The 26348-nt window shown below is 46.7% G+C and overlaps 1 protein-coding gene across 1 annotated transcript in view; it reads right to left on the reverse strand.

The window, feature by feature from the left end:
• Positions 1 to 277: 277 nt before the first annotated feature.
• Positions 278 to 26348, reverse strand: part of LOC309559987 (H-2 class II histocompatibility antigen, E-S beta chain-like) — a 71591-nt gene continuing 45520 nt past the window's right edge. The window contains 4 exon segments of the mRNA XM_082263469.1: positions 278 to 432; positions 16610 to 16642; positions 16724 to 16837; positions 21613 to 21894. Of these exon segments, the coding sequence (XP_082119595.1) occupies positions 416 to 432; positions 16610 to 16642; positions 16724 to 16837; positions 21613 to 21894 (446 nt within the window). The 3' untranslated portion in view covers positions 278 to 415.

The raw sequence follows: 26348 nt of genomic DNA on the forward strand, positions 1-26348 counted from the left end.
AGGGCAGGTTTGAACTGGTGCTGAATACCTGAACTCCATTGCAACCCACATGGACACAACTCCATTTTAAAGTTGACCGTGTCTATAGAATACACACCAAAAATTTTAAATCCACTCCCAAGCACAAAGTATTAAAAGACCAGGCGCGAATACACAAAATACCAGAACCCATGCACCTGAAATGTAACAATTCCTAGAGAACTGGCAATAATGGATTGTACACTCAGGCCATGAAAACTCTTTCTTCTGTCACTTCCCAATTCTAAGATCATTTACGTTACAGCTCTTTATATTTTATTGATTCTTTGATTACAAGCTAGGCTTCAGATAACATAGTGTACTGAGGCCTCAAACAATTTGGCTTCAGAACTTGTACAGTAAGTAGTCGGCAGCTTAGCAATAGAACTTCTCTCCTTTATGTGTGCAAGAACTCTGAAAAAGAAATACAACAAGAAATAACATTAGTAAGAAAAAATTAATGAGAAGAGAAACATATATACTGTAGATGGATATATAATATAAAAGGGAGTAAAAAATCCCCCCTCCTGGTAGCGCAACTTAATCTAAAATGAAGCTCCACCTTTAATGCACCTCCATCGCCTCCTCACTGTTGTCACCGTACAGGCCCACCCTGACATGTTTCATCCTTATGACTTCATCCTCGGATGAGCTCATAAGGACAAAAACGTGTCAGTGTGGGGCTGTACAGCGACCAGAAGTGACCTCAGATGCCAGACCGGATGTGACGCAGACCGGAAGTGGCGCAGTTGGCGAGCAGGTTGAGATCACTAGCCGCACGTGTCCTGGCGATTCTGATGGCTAATGTTTTACTGATGGGCATAGATTGTTAATGCACTTGTAAGTGTGATTTTACCTGGGGACAAATTTTAATAAACTGGTTGAAACGGGTCTTAGTATGGCTATGGAAAACTGAGGAGCAGATGGAGGTGCATTAGAATTAGAGCCACTGTGAAGGAATATGGTGTGAGCATTTTATGCCAATCAGTAAAATGAGAGACAAATGTGCTTAATTTTAGATTGTACTGCGCTACCTTTTTTTTTTATGTCTATGTTTTAGTTCATGCTTATGGTGGCAATATACAGATTTGTTTATTCTTAGTTCTCTTTTTTTATTTCCTCCAGAGCGCGGGGTATTAGGTTAGTGAATTTTGTTATAAACACTTAAAGTGATTCTAAAGACAGGAGGTTTTTTTATCTTAATGCATTCTATGCATTAAGATAAAAAACCTTCAGTATGTAGCAGCCCCCCTAATACTTACCTGAGCCCCATCTCTATCCAGCGATGTGCATGAGTGCTTCAGCCATATGGGACTCTCCCTCCTGATTGGCTGAGACACTTCAGTGGCACCATTGGCTCCCGCTGCTATCAATCAAAGTCAGATAGCCAATCAGGAGAGAGAGGGGGTGGGGCAGAGCCATGGCTTCCTTCTTTGATTGGACACACAGAGCAGCAGCTCGGCTCAGGTGTCCCCATAGCAAGCGCAGGGGATAGGCTGCAAAAGGCTTTACTTGTAAGTTTTCACTGCACATAGAACAAAACCCTTACAAAGTGACATGCTGCATCTGGTGGCTGGAGTGGCAGGCTACAGCGATGAGCTGCATCTGGTGGCAGGCTACAGCCACACACTGCATTTGGTGGCTGGAGTGGCAGGCTACAGCGGCGAATTGCATCTGGTGGCAGGCTTCAGCCGTGAGCTGCATCTGGTGGCAGGCTACAGCGATGAGCTGCATCTGGTGGCAGGCTACAGCGATGAGCTGCATCTGGTGGCAGGCTACAGCGATGAGCTGCATCTGGTGGCAGGCTACAACCACACGCTGATTCTGGTGACAGGCTACAGCGATGAGCTGCATCTGGTGGAAGGCTACAGCCACACACTGCATCTGGTGGCAGGCTACAGAGACAAGCTGCCGCGTGTGGCGGGCTACAGCCACACGCTGCATCTGGTGGCGGGCTACAGCCACACGCTGCATCTGGTGGCGGGCTACAGCCACACGCTGCATCTGGTGGCGGGCTACAGCCACACGCTGCATCTGGTGGCAGGATACAGCCACACGCTGCATCTGGTGGCGGGGCTACAGTGACGAGCTGCATCTGGTGGCAGGGATACAGCCACACACTAAATCCGGTGGCAGGGCTACAGCCACACGCTGCATCTGGTGGCGGAGCTACAGCCACACGCTGCATCTGGTGGCGGAGCTACAGCCACACGCTGCATCTGGTGGCGGAGCTACAGCCACACGCTGCATCTGGTGGCAGCTTAGAGCCACACGCTGCATCTGGTGGCGGAGCTACAGCCACACGCTGCATCTGGTGGCGGAGCTACAGCGACAAGCTACATCTGGTGGCAGCTTAGAGCCACACGCTGCATCTGGTGGCAGCTTAGAGCCACACGCTGCATCTGGTGGCAGGCTACAGCCACACGCAGCATCTGGTGGCAAGCTACAGCCACACGCAGCATCTGGTGGCAAGCTACAGCCACACGCTGCATCTGGTGGCAGGCTACAGCCACACGCTGCATCTGGTGGCAGGCTACAGCCACACGCTGCATCTGGTGGCAGGCTACAGCCACACGCTGCATCTGGTGGCAGGCTACAGCCACACGCTGCATCTGGTGGCAGGCTACAGCCACACGCTGCATCTGGTGGCAGGCTACAGCCACACGCTACTTCTGGTGGAAGGCTACAGCCACACGCTTATTCTGGTGGCAGGCTACAGCCACACGCTACTTCTGGTGGCAGGCTACAGCCACACGCTACTTCTAGTGGCAGGCTACAGCCACACGCTACTTCTGGTGGCAGGCTACAGCCACACGCTGCATCCGGTGGCAGGCTACAGCCACACGCTGCATCCGGTGGCAGGCTACAGCCACACGCTACTTCTACTGGAAGGCTGCAGCCACACGCTACTTCTACTGGAAGGCTGCAGCCACACGCTGCATCTGGTGGCAGGCTACAGCCACACGCTGCATCTGGTGGCAGGCTACAGCCACACGCTACTTCTGGTGGAAGGCTACAGCCACACGCTTATTCTGGTGGCAGGCTACAGCCACACGCTACTTCTGGTGGCAGGCTACAGCCACACGCTACTTCTGGTGGCAGGCTACAGCCACACGCTACTTCTGGTGGCAGGCTACAGCCACACGCTGCATCCGGTGGCAGGCTACAGCCACACGCTGCATCCGGTGGCAGGCTACAGCCACACGCTGCATCCGGTGGCAGGCTACAGCCACACGCTACTTCTACTGGAAGGCTGCAGCCACACACTACTTCTACTGGAAGGCTACAGCCACACGCTGCATCTGGTGGCAGGCTACAGCCACACGCTACTTCTGGTGGCAGGCTACAGCCACACGCTGCATCTGGTGGCAGGCTACAGCCACACGCTGCATTAACATAAACACCGAATTGATGTGTTTTTTTTGTCTTTTGTCCACATTTTTACGCATTTATCAGAGTTAAGAGCATTTTTACAGCTCAAAAACTCCTCTCAAAACCCACTAGTTTTGGGTTTTTTCCCCAGCCAGAAACCCCCCCGTCCAAAAACTGCTGATAAGAGCCTGTGTGTGCATGGACACTTAGGAGAACATGCTGGGGATTTTACTGGCTGCATTTTACTGGCTGCAGAAAAAAACGTCTATAGCCAAAAACAGCCGCTGTAAAAACGTCCAGTGTGCATTAAGCCTTAAAGATGAAGAAGCTTGCCTTGTGCATTATACGAGGTGTGACAATTTATCTCCTGGAATGGACTGTACAAAAAAAAAAAGTTTGCTTACCTATACACTAGCGGCTTGTCACCTTCAAAGTAGTCCCCCAAAACACTTTTCTAGATGACTTTGCCACTGCCAGAAACATTCCTGGAATTTTTTTCCAGAATACTGCACGGTAACTTTGTCATGGCATGCTGGATGTCCTAAATGTCATCACATCTGTGGCCTTTTAAGGTATTTTTTAATTTGGTTACCAGCCAAAAGTCACAGGTTGCCAAGTCAGGAAAATAAGGTGGTTGGTCAAGTTTTGAATGGATTTCTGGTCCAGGATTTGACAAACACTTAAAGTAGAACTAAAGGCAAAATGTCTTTTTTTTATAGTTTTAGATTTTTTTTTTTTTTTTAGAGTGGAGAGGGATTTGAGTCCCTGTCAGTTTTTATTGCTGTCTTTGCCCCAATTAGGGAGATTCACCCTCTCAATTTGTCATGTTTACCATTATCATTGAAAGTGAAAGTAAAAGAAAATCCCCAATTTTGGGATGTCCCCAGAAATGTAAAAGAGGAAATCTTCCAATGGGGACACTAGTTCTGGTGACCTGGGGGTCCCCAAGAAAATCCCTTAATGTTTAGGGATATCTCCCCACTTCTTGTTTTGGCCAGCGGACTGGAAGTGAAGGGAAAACTCCACAATGGGACACAGATGGTAAAAAAAAAATAAAAATAAAATCTGACAGGGGTTAAAACCCTCCCTTACTCCAACCAAAATGAAAAAAAAAGTTTTGCCCATAGTTCTACTTAAACCCATCACGTGCAGGAGCATGTCTTGGTGGAGAATCCACTTGTCAGGCCAGAGGTCTGGTCTTACGACAAGCTTTTGCATGCTGTCCTTATTTGTAGCTGTCCTTTGCCTATTTGGCAATCCACTTTCACGTCATGGTGCACATTTTCCCACCCCTCCTTAACCACTTTAGGACCGCCCACCGTGTTTTTACATCACTACTTTGACCTTAAATGCCGGGGTTATGGCAGCAGATAGCTGCCATAACCCTGTTTTTTTTTTTTTTTACACGGCGGGAGGTCCGCTTTACCATATAAGTAGTCCCAGGGGTGGATTCGCCGCGGGATCACTTTTATGAGCGGTGTCCACCCCCCTACCGTCGCTTCCTGATCGTTTTCCCCGATTACCGGAGCAGTCAGTAGCGGGAAAATTATCTTTTTGACCTCAGATCTCACATTAAAGAGGAACTGTCCTGCTTATTTCTATTACATGGGATGTTTACATGAGGTATCGCCACAATCGTTGGAGCGAGAGCAATAATTCTAGCACTAGACCTCCTCTGTAACTCTAAACTGGTAACCTGTAGAAATTTTTAAATTTTTGCCTATTGAAATTTTCAAGTACCAAAGTTTGTTGCCATTCCACGAGCGTGCACAATTTTAAAGCATGACATGTTGGGAACCAATTTACTCGGTGTAACATTAGCTTTCACATTATAGAAAAAAATTGGGCTAACTTTACTATTTTCCTATTTTTTAATTCAAAAAAGTGTATTTAAAAAAAAAAAAAAAAGGGTTTGTAAGACCACTGCGCAAATACGGTGTGACAAAGTATTGCAACGATCTCCATTTTATTCTCTAGGGTTTCTGCTAAGAAAAATATATATCTATAATGTTTGGGGGTTCTAAGTAATTTTATAGCAAAAAAAATAGAATTTTTGTAAGAACTTACCGTAAAGTCCTCTGACAGTCACCGCCCGTTTATATAGCCTTCACTAGTGGGTAATGGCGTCCTCTGCAGGAGCAAGCTAGGCAGTTTTAAAAGGTTAAAAAAAAACTTTCTATACTTAGACACACCTCTAGGGGGCCGTCCCCATTATCCTGATCCAGTTATCACTGTTCCTCAGTTTGTAGCAAGCAGTACCGGAAGGCAATAACCCCCAGATCCAAGGACCAGAGGGGTGGGGGCGGCGAATGTCAGAGGACTCAGAGAAAATAATTTTACGGTAAGTTCTTACAAAAATTCTATTTTCTCTTACGTCCTCTGACAGTCGCTGCCTGTTCATATAGCCTTCACTAGTGGGATGTCCCAAAGCAGTGTAGGTGTAAGGGGTGGGAAGACGCAACCTACCAAAAAGGTAACGGAACAACCAGGCCAGGAAAAAAAAACAACTGAACCCACAGGGCAACAAAGCTCAAAAACAGGAGCTAACCCAGAATAACAAAAAAACACCCCAGGAAGAGCAAGGAAGAGACAGAAAAAAACACGTCTCTTCAAACAACCGCCGCACTCAAAACCTTGCGGCCAAAAGAAGCATCCGAGGATGCCAGCACATACATTTTGTAGAATTTAGTGAAAGTGTGCACAGACGACCAGGTCGCCGCTTTGCACACCTGAGCCACAGTAGCCTGATGGCGAAAAGCCCAAGAGGCACTGACCGCTCTAGTAGAATAAGCCTTGACAGGGAAAGGCGGAATCTGACCCCTGATAGAATAAGCCTGAACAATCATCTGTCTGATCCACATAGAAATAGTTGTCGCGGACGCAGCCGACCCCTTCCGAGGTCCCTCAGGAAGGACAAATAGAGAATCAGACTTCCTAAAAGACTCCGTAGCAGACAGGTAAACCCTGATCGCCCAGGCCACATCCAAGAAATGCAAATTCCTTGGGATGCTTGGGCTTCGCACAAAGCGAAGGTAATACAATATCCTCATTGAGGTGGAAAGTCGACACCACCTTGGGGAGAAAAGACTGATTGGGTCGCAGAACCATTTTATCCCTATGAACCACCAGATAAGGCGATCGGCAAGACAGACCCGGCAATTCAGACACCCTGCAAGCATATGTGATAGCCACCAGAAAGGCAACCTTCTGGGACAACACAGGCAGAGGAATGTCTCATGGGAGACAAGGGAGCCTTCCTCGGGGGGGGGGGGGCCAGATGCCGCATCCCTTGGATAAAGGTGCGAATCAAGGAATTAGTCGCTATGGAATGCTGGAACAGAATGGCCAAGGCCGACAACTGACCCTTTATCATGGTCAGTGCCAAACGCTGATCCACACCTTCCTGCAGAAAGGCCAAAATCCTTGCCACCGAAAAAGAGCGGGGATGAAACCCTTGCGACTCGCACCAGGCAATATACGCCTTCCAGGTGCGATGATACATTTTTCTAGAGATAGCTTTCTGAGCCTTCAATAAGGTAGGAATGACAGCATTCGGAAGACCCCTATCCCTCAAGACCTGGATTTCAACAGCCATGCCATCAAAGCCAGAGACTGTAAAGCAGGATGGAAGATCGGCCCTTGAGACAGAAGATCGTCTCTCAGCGGAAGCCGTCAGGGAGGCTCAATGACCATCTGCACGATGTCTGCATACCAAGACCAACGCGGTCAGTCTGGGGCTACCAGAATGACCTGCTCCCGTTCCGACGCCAACCTGCGGAGGAACCTGGATAACAGTTGAATCGGAGGGAAGGCATAAATCATCCGATACCAGTGCCAGGGCACCACCAACGCTTCCATGGCGTACGCCAGAGGATCGCGGGTTCTGGCCAAGAACCCTCCCACCTTGTTGTTGAGGCGGGACGCGAACAGGTCCACCTCTGGAGACCCCCACTGGGCACACAGGAGGCGAAACACCTCTGGATGCAGGGACCATTCCCCCTGGTCCAGGTTCTGGTGACTCAGATAGTCCGCCTGCCAGTTCTCAACACCAGGAATGTAAACGGCCGAAATTCCCGGGACGTGTGTCTCGGCCCAAGACAGGATCTCGGCCACTTCCTTGGCTGCCCGGGCACTCCTGGTGCCCCCCTGGTGATTGATGTAAGCCACCGCCGTGGCGTTGTCCGTCTGCACCCAAACCGGGCCACCCTGAAGCCAAGTTGACCAGCGGAACAGGCAGAGTTTGATTGCTCATAGCTCCAAGACGTTCATCGGTAAGGAGGCTTCCACCGTCGACCCCATCCCCTGGGCACAAAGCGTGCCCAGAACTCCACCCCAGGCCGACAGGCTGGCATCCGTGGTGAGCACCGTCCACAGCAGAGGCTGGAAGAACTTGACTTGTGTCAGAGTTGGTGACAGGAGCTCCCACAAAAGATCCGATCTTCCGAGGTGGCTCAGAGAAATCCTCCTGTCCAACGACTGAGTCGTTCTGTCCCACCTGGCAAGGATCTCCGCTTACAGAGTTCTCATGTGAAACTGAGCAAACCTGACGGCCTAGAAAGCCGAAACCATCAGACCCAGGGACCGCATTCAGGCCCGCAGAGAGGAGAGATCGTTGTCCCTGAGGGAGCTGATCTCGTCCCGCAGGGTCCGGAGTTTGTCCTCCAGGAGAAAAACACATGCCTGAGCTGTCCAGAACCATCCCCAGGTACTGGAGGTGAACTGATGAAGTCAGAGCCCGACTTCTGAAAGTTGATGGTCGACCCGAACTCCTGGAGCGTCTGAACCACGACTGACAGATCACTCGTCAAAGTTAGACACGAGCCCGACCTCAACAGGAGGTCGTCCAGATCACTGAGGACCGCAATCCCCCCTTAAACACAGTAAAGCCAGCACTGGAGCCAAAATCTTGGTGAATACCCTGGAAGCCGAAGCGAGACCGAAGGGCAACGCCACAAACTGGTAATGCTCCTCTGCCACCGCGAAGCGGAGATATCTCTGATGACCCTCGTAAAATGGGATGTGCAGATACGCATCCTTCAAATTGATGGAGGCCAGGAAGTCCCCTGGACTCAACGACGCCACCACCGACCTGCTGGATTCCATCCGGAACTTCTGTACCCGCACAAAGCGGTTCAGAGACTTCAGGTCCAGAATCGGACACACTTTGCCCTCTTTTCTGGGCACCGTGAACAGGTTGGAATAAAAACCGCAAAATCTGTCCCGTGAAGGCACTGGCACAATGACTCCCTGGGCGAGCAGATCTTGTACTGCCCCCATGAGATCCCTGAAACGATCGGGAGTCAGATGGAGATTTGATGGAACCTGTCTGCGGGGCGAGATCGAAACTCGATCTTGTACCCTGAATGAATCAGATCGTGAACTCACCTGTCCTGAATTATGGACAACCAGGGTTCCTGAAAGCAACGCAGACGTCCCCCCCACCCCATAAACGGGTGAGGGTGTCCCTTCAGAAAGAGGTGGACTGGGCCGCCGAACCGGCCTGCCTGGCCTCCGGCCTACCCGACCACGGCTTCTTGTGACCACCTGAGGGCTTGAAGGATTTTCCTTTATCCTGTGTCCTGAAGGCACGAAAGGACCCATGCTGAGCTTTAAAAGAAGGCCCCCGCCTAGCGCGGGTGGGTTTAACCTTAGAGGCTTGGGGCAAAAGAGGACTCTTACCCCCCCATAAGCCCCTTGATCAACTCATCCAGAGTGTCCCCAAAAAGACGACTCCCCACATAAGGGACATCAGACACAGTCTTTTTGGAAGCGTGGTCAGCCGTTAGCCAAACAATGCAGCGGACCGCGACCCCGACAGCAGACAGCCGAGCGACCAACGGAGCCTCGTCCAAGGCTGCGTCACACAGGTACATCCCGGCCTAGGTCATTTGATCCACCATGTCAAGGGCAGTCGGAGAGGCCGACTCCGCCACCAGGATGCTCCAAAGCACCTTGGACCATGTCGTGACAGCCTGAGAGACCATTACCGAGGCAAAAACCGGTTTGAGCAGGGAGCCCGCCACCAGATACATGTGGCGGGAAAGCGCCTCTACACGCCTATCTGCCAGATCCTTGAACACCGGAGAGTCCTCAACTGGCATCAAGGTAGATTTATTTAGCCTAGAAACAGTGTGGTCCACCTTAGGTGACACCGTCCAACTCTTGTCCACAGCATCCGCAAAGGGATAGTGGTAGTGAAAACGCTTAGGCACCGCCAACATATGTTTGATACGACGCCATTGGTTGTTCACAATTTCGTGAAATTCCTCAGGGCAGGGGAAAACCTGACCTGACTTCTGGGCCTTACGGAACCTGAAGGCAGCCCGCTTACTTGACTGAGATGGCTCATCGTCAAGGTTCAAAGTCTCCTTAACGGCACTAATAAGTGCATCCATCACAGCGCGTTCCTGCGCCACCGAGGAAGAAGACTCCTCCCCTCCCCCTCATAAAGTTAGGACAGGGACCCCTCCAGGGGGACATTGTCCGTGACAACCAAATCAGGCTCTGAGTCAGAGGACTGGGAGGGCATAGGCCATTTTTGAGAAGAGCTTTTGACATCAGCAGATCCACCTTGGATGCCAAATTCGCAAGAGCAGCAGATAATGAGGTCATGGAAGAGGATTCAGGAGTACCTGAAGCCACAACCAAGTCTGTGGGGAATTTGTTATCCTGGGACTTCATCCTGGGAGGCTGGCCCTTTAAAACGGCGGTTCCCACGGACCCCCACCGCCACTTGCACTACCTAAGGAGCCCCTTCAGCAAATGCAATAGCCACAAGAGAAAACAGTTTTAACAGGAAAATGCCTGAGAAAACAGTAAAAATCCCCCAACAGTGTCAGTACTTGCCACACGCTGCTCAGTGAAAAGAGGAAGGGAGCAAGGAAGTGACCTCACACCCATAAAGGCTTATGCCCACCCTGAGCAACAAAAAAATGGTGCCTAATGATAGTCAATGGGAGGAATCTCAGGCAAAATGGCTGCCGCCCTTACTTGGCGTTTGCCCACACCCAAGATGGCGCCCAATCGGCGCCAGGACAAGGAGCTAAAATGGATGCTGCCCTTACAATGAGCCCAGACAGCCCGCCCTCATCCAAGATGGCAGCCGGGCTAAATGGCCCAAATAAAGCATACAACACAATCTGGCCACCATAGGGGGACCCCAGAGAGAACCCCCTGATGCTATAGAGCCCCCCCCCCCGGTACAGCAAGTGCACCGCATAGTGCCCCCAGCAGGGTCAGAGGGAGGGAAGCTCACCACGCTGGCCAGAAGGGGGATATCACAGAAGCCACCAGTACTGCCATCCCCTAAGAGTGGGCCCACAGAACCCCCCTACAGAGCCTAGTCCCAGGGACAAGGGGGTGGGTAGTAGTACTCACCAGTCCAGAGAATGCGGGCACCGCTCTGATATGGGAAACCTTCCACCCTGAGTGGGGGTGCCGTCAGCCAGGGAGGGATGCTAGCAACACGGGTGTTCCGGAGTTGAGACATCCCCGGCAAAGATGGATCTCCGCAGGCTCATCCCATCCCGAGGGGCACTGCTGTTGTGAGGTCTGGGCGCACAAGTGACCTGTGACGCTCGTTGGCAGGCTGAGACTCCATAAGGATCTATATTATCCAGTGCGAGGCCCAGAACAGCTGTCGCTTGTAGTCCTCCAGGAATTCTCTGACTAACTAGCGATAGTAAGTAAAACAAAAAGCTATTGTCAAAGAAAAAAACACTTTTTTAAAGAAAAAAGAGAAAGAAACTGAGACACTAGCTCCCAGCAGGGAAACCTAGTCTACTCCTGATGCTAGGCAGCATAAAACTGAGGAACAGCGATAATTGGATCAGGATAATGGCTGAGGGACGGCCCCCTAGAGGTGTGTTTAAGTATAGAAAGTTTTTTATCAACCTTTTAAAACTGCCTAGCTCGCTCCTGCAGAGGGCGCCATTACCCACTAGTGAAGGCTATATGAACGGGCAGCGACTGTCAGAGGACGTAAGAGAAATACTGATTTCAACTTGTAAACAACAAGTGTCAGAAACAACCCTGTTCCTTAAGTGGTTAAACCGCCTATGCTTAATTTCTTCATGGAATGTTCACCATAAGCCTGCTGTAACAGAGCTAAAGTTTCACTCTCACTTTTGAAAATTTTCTCACAAATTTTGATGTTAATCCAGATTCCGGTCACTCATTTTCCACCAACAGCCCAACTGACCCCTGTTATTTCTTCTACTACTCCGTACTGGTCTGCGACCCAGGCGAGTGCAAGTTAGAACTCACCACCATAGTGCTACGCTGTGGAAATTAAATTGTCACACCTGGTATGTTAATGAGAGGAAATTCAGCCTGTCCAAGAAGTCTTTCTATTGGGACAGATTCACTCTAAAATTGTTTAGAAATACTTGCAATCTACAATTACACCTTCCCCCAAGAACATCTAAAAAGGTAGTATTTGTTTTTTTTTTTAATTAGGCATGTTGTGTGAATGAGAAATCATAACATACTGTACATATAGTAGACTTTTCTCAAATTGGACTGCAAAAGTGGAAATACAATTTTGAAAGGTGAACTCTGGGCAGAACGTTTTTGCAGGTCTATCTTGGTGTCCTCTTACCATTAACGAATGTTCTGCTTTCCAATCATAGGTATAGTGGGAGTGAGAAACTTAAGATTTTGTTGAATTTTGAGCCTCAGTCCTCCTCACCTTTTTTTATATAACCAATGGCTGCTTTGCCATCTACCTTCCTGGCCACCAGTCTTGTCCATTCCCCTCTGCAGTCCTATATTCAGTAAGCACAGATGTAAATATGTCCTAGCTCACTGTATTAGGTGGACCCAGGAGTCAAACATCTGGTCTCTACTGCCCACTGTAACAGTGCTGTTTGATTGACAGGTCAGAGTATTTCGGTTTGTCATGTGAAATTGGCAGGCTATGCAAATTAATATCCATTCACTACAATTCTCATCACATGTGGAACTGTAGTTTATCATAGCGGCACTGGGAGAAGAGTGGATTTGGGGAATCTGCCTCTGTTATAGCCCCTCCAGGTGCCCGGCTGAAGTTGCTTTTTATGACTTGCGGTGATGACCCGATCACCGATTTTTTTTTTATCAGAATTAGCAGCTAAATGGTAAGGCTGTTGAAGTGACTGATTAGCAGCTTTTATGCTTACATAGGGGACACCACGGATAGGTGATTTTTACTTGTATCTTGGGAGTTCAGCTTATAATACAGGCTTTTAGAGCACTAGAGCCCCATTGACGGGTATATGATTTAACAATTCTTGCCTTCTTTACTTTCATATTCGCTCAAAAATATTATCCTAAGAATTTTCTTATACAAGGCCAATCAGTTTTTAAAGTGTTACTAAACCCACAACAGTTAAATCATTGTGTATATGCAGTGAAACATGCTTGTTAGGCTACATGTACATGGGACATTTTAAAAAGTCCTTTGAACGCTGGAATTTAACAGCTATGTAAAGGACGTTTAAAACGTCCGTTGTGTCGCGTTTGCAGCCGCGTTTAGCAGCATTTATCGGGCCTTTGCGCTCAGATCCGTTTTTAGAGGTCAAAAAAAATCATTCCCCTTTAAACAGGAAAAACGCAAGTGATCGCGTTCGGTCGCGTTTTGCGTTTGAAACGCCGGTAAACACACGTTCTGAACATCCTGAACGCAAATAATTGCTTTCCAAAAAACGACACTGAACTCAACTACCTCTAAATGACTGTAAACGACTCTGTGTACATGGACAGATAAGATAACATACAGTAGAGGAGGGTTCAGGGGCTTCTGAAAAAATGCCCAACTGCTCCTAAACGTCCGTTTACAGGTAGCAGTGTACATGAGGCTTTATACTCACTGTGGAACCTAAGGGGTTAATCCTCCACATTGTGTAAAAAGACTGCTGGATCCTGTCTCCTCTGATCCACTCTTTATTCCACTGTTCCCAATCTATCTCCTGATAGTACAGAGCCTTGGGGGCACTCTGCACATGCTCAGTGTGGTGTGTATTGCTAGAGAGTTTTTTTTTTCTTTTCTTTGGAAGGGTGCATGTGATCAGCACAGGACCAATAAGCACTATCCAGACAGAGGGTCAGGAGTCATACAGCCTCATAGGACAATCAGTGGAGAATGAAAACTGCACTTACAAGCTTTAACCAGTGCTCGGCCAGACACTGATAGAAGTCACAAGACTGCTATATACTCTTGGTAAGAAAAGGTATTTGGCAGTTTATATTTACATTTCCTTGTTCCGTGTACTGTGGGAGAGCAGATATAGTGAATGCAGGCTCCTGGGTTTAGTAACACTTCAAGCTTAAGGCCCCTTTCACACTTGCCGCTCCGTCGGCGGACTCAGTTTTTCTCAGCGGGGGATCGATCCGTCAATCCCTCGCTGAGCAAGCGGATGGCGGCTCTGTCTCCGCGCTGTGTGCAGAGACAGAGCTGTCAGGTCCCCGCTGTTCTCTATGGGGGAATCAGATGAGAACGGACCGCCTGTCCGTTCTCATTCGATCCGCCAGTCAGATGGAAAATAGGGTTTCCATCCGTCCGGATTTGACAGAAAGGATCGGATGTCAGCGGACATGTCTCCACTGACATCCGATGCCCCATAGAGATGCATGGGGCATCCGTTCAGATCCGCCTGAAAAACTGACAGGCGGATCTCAACGGTCCGCAAGTGTGAAAGGGGCCTTAGGCCCCTATCACACATACAGACCATTCCTCCGTTTTTCATCCATCTGTTGACGGATGAAAAACAGACAATGCATTCCTATGGAAAAATGGATGATCATTCATTTACAGTGGGTACGGAAAGTATTCAGACCCCCTTAAATTTTTCACTCTTTGTTATATTGCAGCCATTTGCTAAAATCATTTAAGTTCATTCTTCTTCCTCATGAATGTACACATAGCACCCCATACTGACAGAAAAACACAGAATTTTTGACATTGTTGCAGATTTATTAAAAAAGAAAAACTGAAATATCACATGGTCCTAAGTATTCAGACCCTTTGCTCAGTATTTAGTAGAAGCCCCCTTTTGATCTAATACAGCCAGGAGTCTTTTTGGGAAAGATGCAACAAGTCTTTCACACCTGGATTTGGGGATCCTCTGCCATTCCTCCTTGCAGATCCTCTCCAGTTCTGTCAGGTTGGATGGTAAACGTTGGTGGACAGCCATTTTTAGGTCTCTCCAGAGATGCTCAATTGGGTTTAAGTCAGGGCTCTGGCTGGGCCATTCAAGAACAGTCACGGAGTTGTTGTGAAGCCACTCCTTCGTTATTTTAGCTGTGTGCTTAGGGTCATTGTCTTGTTGGAAGGTAAACCTTCGGCCCAGCCTGAGGTCCAGAGCACTCTGGAGAAGGTTTTTGTCCAGGATATCCCTGTACTTGGCCGCATTCATCTTTCCCTCGATTGCAACCAGTCGTCCTGTCCCTGCAGCTGAAAAACACCCCCACAGCATGATGCTGCCACCACCATGCTTCACTGTTGGGACTGTATTGGACAGGTGATTAGCAGTGTCTGGTTTTCTCCACACATACCGCTTAGAATTAAGGCCAAAAAGTTCTATTTTGGTCTCATCAGACCAGAGAATCTTATTTCTCACCATCTTGGAGTCCTTCAGGTGTTTTTTAGCAAACTCCATGTGGGCTTTCATGTGTCTTACACTGAGGAGAGGCTTCCGTCGGGCCACTCTGCCATAAAGCCCCGACTGGTGGAGGGCTGCAGTGATGGTTGACTTTCTACAACTTTCTCCCATCTCCTGACTGCATCTCTGGAGCTCAGCCACAGTGATCTTTGGGTTCTTCTTTACCTCTCTCACCAAGGCTCTTCTCCCCCGATAGCTCAGTTTGGCCAGACGGCCAAGTCTAGGAAGGGTTCTGGTCGTCCCAAACGTCTTCCATTTGAGGATTATGGAGGCCACTGTGCTCTTAGGAACCTTAAGTGCAGCAGAAATCTTTTTGTAACCTTGGCCAGATCTGTGCCTTGCCACAATTCTGTCTCTGAGCTCTTCAGGCAGTTCCTTTGACCTCATGATTCTCATTTGCTCTGACATGCATTGTGATCTGGAAGGTCTTATATAGACAGGTGTGTGGCTTTCCTAATCAAGTCCAATCAGTATAATCAAACACAGCTGAGCTCAAATGAAGGTGTAGAACCATCTCAAGGATGATCAGAAGAAATGGAAAGCACCTGAGTTAAATATATGAGTGTCACAGCAAAGGGTCTGAATACTTAGGACCATGTGATATTTCAGTTTTTCTTTTTTAATAAATCTGCAACAATGTCAACTATTCTGTGCTTTTCTGTCAGTATGGGGTACTATGTGTACATTCATGAGGAAGAAGAATGAACCTAAATGATTTTAGCAAATGGCTGCAATATAACAAAGAGTGAAAAATTTAAGGGGGTCTGAATACTTTCCATGCCCACTGTACATCTGTTTTCATCTGCTTCTGTCAACATCAGTTTTTTTTTTAACGAATTAAAGCCCTATTTTTCATCCATTAAAAAAAAAACGGATCGGATGAAAAGCGGATGAAAACGGATGAAAAAAGGGATTAAAAACAGATGAAAAATGAAAGACAAAAAAACGTTACTGAACTGATGAAATGAACAGTCTGTATGTGTGAAAGGGTCCTTAGGCCTTAGTTAATTTCATCAGTTCAGTCACATCAAAATGGATGAAGTATTCACCAGTTTTTCATCAGTTTTTTTTACATCCACTACCAATGAAAAACGGATGGAAAAATTGACCATTTATCAGTTTACATCCGTTTTTCGTCCGATCCATTTTTTTTTTTTAACGGAAGAAAAATAGAGCTTTGATCAGTTTAAAAAAAAATGATGATGACGGATGCGGATGTAAATGGATGATAATCCATTTACATCCGTTTTCCCATAGAGATGCATTGATGTCCGTTTTTCATCCGTCAGTAAACGGACAACATGTGTAAAAGGGGCCTTAAAATCTCCAAAACGGCATTATCAATCAACAAAATAAAAGTAAACTTGTGTCTAAAAAAGCTTTTTTTTTCATTTCCAAATCTGCTATAGATGAATCTCTGGTATGAATTATATGGCTTAAAGATTACGTTTTTCACAATAAAATTAGCTGCAGTGTTGCCGATTCTGAAATTAGCTGCTTTTATTAAGGATATTAATTAAAATATGTTAAATACAAACAATATTTAGAAAGATCAGGCAAAAAAAAAAAAAAAAACTTACGTTCAGCCTGTGGTCCACGGAATGTCATTTGAGCTGTGAAAATATAAAAATGGTCACTACCATGACTGAAATCCCATTTCTTAATAAGAAGCCAAGAAGAGAATTTGTAGTTACCTTTGCGACCTCTCATATAGACAACCACACCAGCAACGATAAGCATGGTTCCCAGCACAAATCCCACAATTCCAGTTACCACCTTCTTTTTTCCTGAATCTGATTCCTGAGGGTCTGTAAAGAAGTATGAGGCACTGATAAGGTACAAGAAAAAAATAATAATAATTTGGCTAAGTTTAGATGTCTGGCAGACTTTGCTACCCCTCTGAAAAGTGATCTACAGTCAATCGCTTTTCAGAGACATTTGACAGGCGGTGGGGAGAAGTCACATCCTCACTGCCCGCTTCAACCCTTTAAATGCCACACCACCACACTGTGTACATTAGACATGGTTGCAGGGCGCTAGCAGTGCGGTTTCATTCACTTGAGAATGGCAGAGTGTATATTTTTTTTCACAGCATATGCACATCCCCATCTAAGCTGATTTTGCAGCTTAACAGGAGGCAGTTGGGGGTGGTAAAAATGTGGCTAAACTGCCTGTTATTACCGCCCACCAACCGCCAATGTCTGCAATAACTACAAATATGATATTTTCTCAATCACCCTTGCTGTGTCCCTTCTTAGACATTCTATTAGCCGGGGTCAGCATGCTTTGCAATATTTATGAACTGAGTGGAGCTTACAATATGTACCTCACTTTGTTCAAAGATAATTAGTAACAAATTGGTGTCAGCGCCAGCAGCCTCCCATTGCTTTCAATGGTGCCGTCTACCCATAGCTAATCGCAGGAACCCCTGCTGGGGTTCACATAGCTAATCGCAGCCAGGGTGCATTGGTAGGTGTGAATAAGGCTCATTTACACTTGCTTCAAAATGTGGCATTTGGCATTTTCCTTTTTTAGAGCACTCTGAATGCCAAACAAAGAGCCTTTCACTAAATAAAATGTTAAGCTTATAGACCTGTTTACACTTTGTGTTTACTTTCCTTAAAAAATGATACCCCATGTCGCTTTCTTGCTACTTCAAAGCAGCTCCTAAAGGCCCGTACACACGTACCGATTGTCGGCCGAAAATGTTCGGCCGCCGAACGATCAGCCGATTTTCGGCTTGTTAGTATGATGCTTCAGACAGCGCATTTTCGGCCGAACAGAATCTGTTGTGCAAGCATTAAAATTTTTGTATGCCGACACCAGAACGGCCGATTGTTCGCCAGTCAGTACAGAATTCGGCTGACAGACAGCAGATTTGCAAGACTGGGCATGCTCAGAAAAGAAAAAACACAGGGAAAGTTAACCATCACATGACATCACTTCTGCAGTCGGCGGACAAAATTTGTGTGCAGTCTTTTGCACTTTTCAGCGGACACGACAGCCCGGGGACAAAAGACGGCCGATCGGTCGGCCGACGATCGGTACGTGTGTACGGGGCTAAAGTCTCCATAGTGTCTATGACACTGCTCTCTAACAGCATTTGCAGCTTTGGAGAGGCTTTTATTCAGTGTTAGCTTTGCTTTGTTTTGGAAGTAATGCAGGTATGAGATATCCCAGGATGCACTGGGAAACCAACAAGCGAACAGGAAAGACGTCATCAGCAGTCACTTTCGGTTCATGTGTATATATTCTGGGAGTGTCTGGTGCAGATGTCACATCTGGTGTGCAGCGAGCATCAGCAAGAAGGTGAGCGGGGTCCAGACTGGAGCAATTAGAAAACAGCACATGTGGTGTGCAACATGGGAATGGTGTAGGGGAAAGTGAGCGAGGACCGGAGATAGAGAACCGTGTGGAAGAGCAGGGGGACCAGTCAGGAGAAGCTGGCAATGTCAAACATGGCACGTAGCGTGGGAGCAATATAGTGGGAAGTGAGCAGGGACCAGAGAGAGAAAGAGGAGTATCTATCAGCAAACCATTAAATCGGCAGAGCTGGGGTTACCACTGAGCGGCTGATCAGCAGGGCTGGGGATTACTACTGAGTGGCTGATCAGCAGGGCTGGGGGTTACTACTGAGTGGCTGATCAGCAGGGCTGGGGGTTACTACTGAGTGGCTGATCAGCAGGGCTGGGGGTTACTACTGAATAGCGGCTGATCAGCAGGGCTGAGGGTTACCACTGAGCGGCTGATCAGCAGGGCTGAGGGTTACTACTGATGAGCAGCTGATCAGCAGGGCTGGGGGTTACTACTGATGAGCAGCTGATCAGCAGGGCTGGGGGTTACTACTGATGAGCGGCTGATCAGCAGGGCTGGGGGTTACTACTGATGAGCGGCTGATCAGCAGGGCTGGGGGTTACTACTGATGAGCGGCTGATCAGCAGGGCTGGGGGTTACTACTGATGAGTGGCTGATCAGCAGGGCTGGGAGTTACTACTGAGCGGCTGATCAGCAGGGCTGGGGGTTACTACTGATGAGCGGCTGATCAGCAGGGCTGGGAGTTACTACTGAGCGGCTGATCAGCAGGGCTGGAGGTTACTACTGAGCGGCTGATCAGCAGGGCTGGGGGTTACTACTAAGAGGCTGATCAGCAGGGCCGGGGGTTACTACTGAGTGGCTGATAAGCAGGGCTGGGGGTTACTACTGAGCGGCTGATAAGCAGGGCTGGGGGTTACTACTGAGGGGCTGATCAGCAGGCCTGGGGATTACTACTGAGCGGCTGATCAGCAGGGCTGGGGGTTACTACTAAGCGGCTGATCAGCAGGGCTGGGGGTTACTACTGAGGGGCTGATCAGCAGAGCTGGGAGTACTACTGACCAGGGGATCTGCTAAATGGGGTACTACTGAGCTGGGGTTCTACTGGGCCCCTTTAAAACAAATAGAAAATCAATAGAAAATCAACACACACACACACACACACACTTTGCCAAGCTTCATTAAAGCTTAAAAAAAGAATCACAGTAGCATCAAAAACACATTACTAAGGCATGTTGAACTGACAGGCGCTTTAATGTGTGCTAAAATCGAAGCAAGTGTAAATGAGCCCTTAACCACTTCCCGCAAACCGACGTACCTGTACGTTGGCTTGCAGGAGTGATTGTCCTGGGATGATGCCTGCAGCTGCAGGCATCAACCTGGTACCAATTTTTACAGCTGGCAGTCAGCTTTCAGGAGATATCAGCCGATGCGGCTCAGCAGCCACTCGGCCATTATCCCAGCGAGCGGGAGGGGATGCCCCCCCCCCCCTCCTGCCACCTTCTGCAAATCTGCCCGGGTCTCCAGTCCCATTGGGAGACCCAAGCAACCAGCCGGTACCGTCCGCTTTGGCTTTGATCAGGTCTCCGATGTAGTAACCCAGAAGCGACATAATTTCTGGTTTACCCGGCTGCTAACGGCGCCGATGTTAAAAAACTGTCAGTATTCAAAAATGCAGATTTCGGCAGAGGAGGGGTTTGGGGTCTTTTAGATCCCTGATCCCTCCATAAAGAGTACCTGTCACTGCATATTGCTGTCACAAGGGATGTTTACACTGCTTGTGACAGCAATAAAAGTGATCAGATTTTAAATTATTTTTTTTAAAACCGTGCTAAAAATAAAAACATAAATAGGAAAGAAAACGCATACGTAAGTCATGCCCGCAAATGAAAATGGTGTTCCAACCATACACGTGAGGTATCACCGTGATTGCCAGAGCGAGAGCAATAATTCTAGAAAAAGACCTCCTCTGTAACTCTAAACAGGGAACCGTTAAAATATTTTAAACTGTCACCTATGGAGATTTTTAAGTACCGTAGTTTGTCGCCATTCCACGAGTGCACGCAATTTTAAACCGTAACATGTTAGGTATCTATTTACTCAGCGTGACATCATCTTTCACAATATACAAAAATTGGGCTAACTTTACTGTTTAGTTTTTTTTTAAATGCATTGAAATGTATTTTTTCTAAAATAATTGCGTTTGAAAGACCGCTGTGCAAATACAGCATGATAAAAAATATTGCAACGACCGCTATTTTATTCTCCAGAGTCTTTGCTATATATATTTATGCAGTATCTCACAAAAGTGAGTACACCCCTCACATTTTTTTAAATATTTTATTCTATCTTTTCATGTGACAAAACTGAAGAAATGACACTTTGCTACAATGTAAAGTAGTGAGTGTACAGCTTGTATAACAGTGTAAATTTGCTGTCCCCTCAAAATAACTCAACACACTCAACACAGTGTTAAAGTGTTTATTAACACTGATACTGGTTGCACTAAGCGCCGGTTCACATATGAGCGACGCTACTTGCAGGGGCGACCTCCGAGATCGTGGTGCGAGCAGCGCGCCGCGACCTCGGAGCGGCCGCCACAGACTTCATAACATTGAAGTCTATGGCGGTCGCCTCCTGGTCGCCCCAAAGAAGCTCCGGACCCTTTTTCTAGGTCGGAGCGACTTGTGTCGCTCCTATTAGAACGGGTCCGCAGCTTCCCTATGGGAGGCGACCTGCGGCGACCTGTGAGGCGACCAGGTCGCCTCACAGGTCGCCCTAGTGTGAACCGGGGCTAATGCAGCACAAAGGGGTTAATTAAGGGCCACTGGTCGGTCACTAATGCATCAGTGACCAGCAGTGGCAATACATTAACCCCCTCATGCTGCATAATACAAATATCATTGGTAATTAAATTAACCACTTGCCAACCCGTCACAGTACATATACTACATACTAGCTACAGGTGTACATCGCTGCCAGTTTCTGGCGTATGCCCCTGTTCTATCTATTTTAAAATCATTTGGGGGAAAAAAGTCATTTTCGGTTTCGGTTTTTGGCCAAGGGCATCCTGCATTTTTGGTTTCGGTTTCGGCCCAGAATTTAAATTTCAGTGCATCTCTAGTTATAACCTTCCCTTACTCTATCCAAAATGAAAAAAATAAAAATAAAAAACATTTTGGCTATAGTTCTACTTTAAGAAGACAAGCCTGACAGGGGAGGATATAAGCAAAAACAGAATCTCCTTTTCTTAGAATGGAAATAGACTTACGCCAATTCACTCTGTATGGTGTCTCCAGGCTGCTGTGAAGGACCTCACAGGTGAAGGTATCTCCTTTTTTTATCTCTGTCTCTAGCATCACCAGAACCTGGAAGGTCCAATCTCCGTTCTGGAAGATGTCTGTAGACTGAACTGTAGCAGTTTCCTCCTCACCATTCCGGTACCATTTTACTTCTATCTCAGATGGGTAGAAACCATTTACATTACATGCCAGCATGTGGTTGTCTACATGTGGGTCTTCATGTATTTGGGATATCTTAATCATTGGTTTAACTGAAACAGAGAGAAACATAGTTAGTATTCTATTATCATTGATAAAAGATCAAAATTCCCCAAAATCTAGGAGCCTAAGGCAAAATGTTAGGTGCTACCAAGGAGCTTTACTTAGGGCTCCAACAGGCTACCTAGGCAAGTGCCTAGAGCTTGATACGTGTCCAGAGGCCCACTGATATCGGCTGGCTATATAGTCACCCAGATCACTTCTTATAAACAGAGGAGTATCCACTTTTAGCATGAGCGATTTGGTTGGCTGTTCTTCTTGGCCAGAGTTCTTACACATTTTTCACCTTAACCACTTTACCACCGGAGGATTTTCCTGCTAAAAGACCAGGGTTTTTTTTGCGATTTTTTACTGCGTGACTTTAACGGACAATTGCGCGGTCGTGCGACGCTGTACCTAAACGAATTTCACGTCCTTTTTTTCCCACAAACAGAGCTTTCTTTTGGTGGTATTTGATCACCTGTGCGATTTTTTGATCATGCGCTATAAACAAAAAAACAGCGTAATTTTTGCAAAAATAACAATATTTTTCACTTTTTTTTAATATGAAATTCCCCCCCAAAAAAATGAAAAAAAATCAAAATTTTTTAAAATTTTCGGCCAAATTGTTTTACGCTACATATGTTTGGTAAAAAAAAAAAAAAAAAAAAATCGCAAAAAGCGTATTTTGATTGGTTTGCGCAAAAGTTATCGCGTTTACTAACAAAGGGAAAGATTTTTGTCATTTTTGGTGTTTTTTTTTTTTTAACGAGTAATGGCGGCGATCTGTGATTTTTTTTTGCGGTACTGCAACATTGCGGCGGACAGATCGGACCCTTGACTGACATTTTTGACACTTTTGGGGGTACCGGTGACATTACTGCAGTAATCAGTGCTATATATATGCACTGTTACTGCAAAAATGACACTGGCAGGGAAGGGGTTAACTTTATTGAACAGGGAGGGGTTAAGTGTGTCCTAGGGGCGTGCTTCTAACTGTGTAGGGACATTGCTATTGGTGTAAAAACAAAGATCAACGGTTCTACATAGTAGAACCGTCTGATCTTCATTTTTACACAGGAGAACTTACAGGCGGCTTGTTTACATAAGCCGCTCTGTCTTTCTTCCGCTGTACCGGCGATCGGTGAGTGACCGCACTCCTCCGTGAACGAGCCGAGGCGGGCATGCTAGCGCTCGCCCGCTATTGGCTCTAGAAGGAGTGACAAGCGAGTGACGTTAATTAATGTCACTCTGCCTGGCCAGGGGGCCGACTGCCGCAGTAAATATACTGTGAGCAGTCGGCAAGTGGTTAAGGCAGGGCTCGACTAACCCCAGGCATCAAGTCCCCATTGCGACAAGAAGTTTAGTCCATCTAAATACTCCCCACACCCCGCTATGTATCCCAGACTCCGCTTGCCCATCTGCGAGCCCAAGACTGGCACAGCGGGTGCTGCCGTCTAGAGGAGGAAGGACGAGAGCAGTCACACATCTGCTCTCCTCCCCTTCTAGTTGTCATCACTTCTGGGTCCCCGTCAAGTTTCCCCTGCCATCAAGGCCAGAAAACATGTAATGCAGTGTGATGTGCTTAGCAGTGCATTACATTCATTGGAGCACAGGGGAGGCATGATGGGAATTTTAGACTCTGCATATTTTATTAAAGAGAACCTGTTACCAAAAAATCATCAACCAGGGTGATTCTGGAATCACTCATATCCATTTGTCTTAAATAATTTAATTGGCTATGAGATGTACAATTTTTTAATGTGTTTAGCACTGTATAACTATATGTAAAATATTTTTTACATATACTATGGTAACTGACGCTTTAAAAGTCCCACCCAAAGGGGGAATTGCTTGTTTGTATAAATACAGGGACGTGGCAGCCGACAAGTTCTGATAAAAAGGGAAATATATTGGAGGGGAGGGAGAAAGAGGGAAAGAGAGAAAGAGAGAAAGAGGGGAGGGAGAAAGAGGGGAGGGAGAAAGAGAGAAAGAGGGGAAGGAGAAAGAGAGAAAGAGGGGAGGGAGAAAGAGAGAAAGAGGGGAGGGAGAAAGAGAGAAAGAGGGGAGGGAGAAAGAGAGAAAGAGGGGAGGGAGAAAGAGAGAAAGAGGGGAGGGAGAAAGAAAGAAAGAGGGGAGGGAGAAAGAGAGAAAGAGGGGAGGGAGAAAGAGAGAAAGAGGGGAGGGAGAAAGAGAGAAAGAGGGGAGGGAGAAAGAGAGAAAGAGGGGAGGGAGAAAGAGAGAAAGAGGGGAGGGAGAAAGAGGGGAGGGAGAAAGAGGGGAGGGAGAAAGAGGGGAGGGAGAAAGAGGGGAGGGAGAAAGAGGGGAGGGAGAAAGAGGGGAGGGAGAAAGAGGGGAGGGAGAAAGAGGGGAGGGAGAAAGAGGGGAGGGAGAAAGAGAGAAAGAGGGGAGGGAGAAAGAGGGGAGGGAGAAAGAGGGGAGGGAGAAAGAGGGGAGGGAGAAAGAGGGGAGGGAGAAAGAGGAGAGGGAGAAAGAGAGAAAGAGGGGATGGAGAAAGAGAGAAAGAGGGGAGGGAGAAAGAGAGAAAGAGGGGAGGGAGAAAGAGAGAAAGAGGGGAGGGAGAAAGAGAGCAAGCAAGCAAGCAGCACTTAAGATGAGCTCCTGAAACTTTTACCTTTTATACCTTGCAATGGGCAAAATTGCAAAGACAAACCTAGGAAATCTGAAACTACATGCAAGACAGAGATGAACAAGAAGAAATAATTGAATGGAATTTAACGGAGAAAAAAAAAGAGAATAAAGACAAAAGTGCAAAAAACTCCAAGACCATCCAGGAGACAAGTATCCAGCATCAGAGAGCATCAAAGGCTGAGGATTCAAGCAAACAGAGACACAATGTAGGACTACTACTAGAACACCAACAACAAGCAAATATAAAGAAATTATACAGATATTTTTAAAGAAAATTTCTGTACTTAAAATGGAACAGAACAAAGAAATTACCCTGAACACAGACTCCCTTACACAAGCCAAAGTCATCAGGGGGTCTGATGTTTTGCAGATTGTTTATACAGAGAAAGGAATGACCAAACAAACAAAAAAAGCCATAAAAGAGGAACTACTCAAGCAAAATCCAGAGACTCTGTTTGCTGACTTCTCCAATAGTGAACATGGCAGAAAGATAACAAATTTGATATTCCATACTGAGTACACTGAAGCCTGGCATACAGCTTTTTGTAAATTTTACAATAACATCACAAAAGGAGGTATCTGCAAGGGCCGGCAGATCAAGGTCAGGGATGACGAGGAGGACGATTGCGCTGCACTCACCTTGAACATATATCACAATGGCACCATCATGGCACAAGGCACAGATGAAAGATTAGAAGAGCTTAAACAGGTCTTCCCACAAATTAAAGATCAGGCCAAGGTCTATATGGATCTAAAATTTCCCGTCAAAAATCATAAGGAACAGATACAAAAAGACACAATGTCCAGAGAAATGCCTGATGTCCCCTCACCCACAGTACTCAGAGATTGCTTATCTCAACTGGAGAGAGACTTTATACAATTCAAAGAACAGCTTCAAAGACAGTCAAGTGACAAAAATGTTAACTACCAGCTGAGAGAAGAGCTGAAAACACTGAAATCTGAACACGAATCTATCCTAGAAGAAATCCGATCTACAATTCAACAGATACAGCAAGAAAACACACAACTGAAGGAAGAGGTAATGACACTTAAATCACAAATGATAATTAACAACCAGGAAAGAGAATCAAAGGCTATGGTCTGTACAGACAAAGTACCCATCAGCAAACAACAAACTAGTGGAACTCATCAACTCCCAAAAATTAACACTACAAAGCCCAACAATAGCCAAGACGACTCTAATAATCCAGAAACCACAAACAATCCATCATCAAACCACAGGAACAGGCAACAAACTCCTGAAATTGTTTTAATAATAGACTCAAATGGGAAATATCTTAACACTAAACGGCTCTTCCCAGGAACAAGAGACTCCAAAATTCACTGTTCAACAATTGAACAGGCAACAGGAGTCATCAACGACCCATATTTCACCAACCCCAAACATATCATCATGCACACAGGCACAAACAACATCCAAGATCAGCAGGAAGTTATCGTGGACAAATTATTACAACTAACAGAGACTGCACAACAAAAATTTCCACAGTCCAAAGTAATCCTGTCCTCCCTTCTTCCAAGGAAGGATATATCAAATGACATAACCCAGCAAATCAACACAGAGCTGGCAGACAAAACCTTTCATTCACCTGGCACAACACCCTTTTATAATGCCCCAACACCTCTATGACAACAAACATCTGAACAAACAAGGGGTCAGTCTCCTGGCGAGAGAATTCAAAGACATCGTTCTTGGGAGATCTCACTACCTTGAACCTGGCACAAAACATTCTCAGACAGAAACAATTACAAGACCCCAAGCCCCACTACTAACCCAATACAACACACTAAAGGG

Source organism: Pelophylax lessonae, assembly GCF_965119305.1.
Source record: "Pelophylax lessonae genome assembly, chromosome: 7".
NCBI classification, from domain to species: domain Eukaryota; kingdom Metazoa; phylum Chordata; class Amphibia; order Anura; family Ranidae; genus Pelophylax; species Pelophylax lessonae.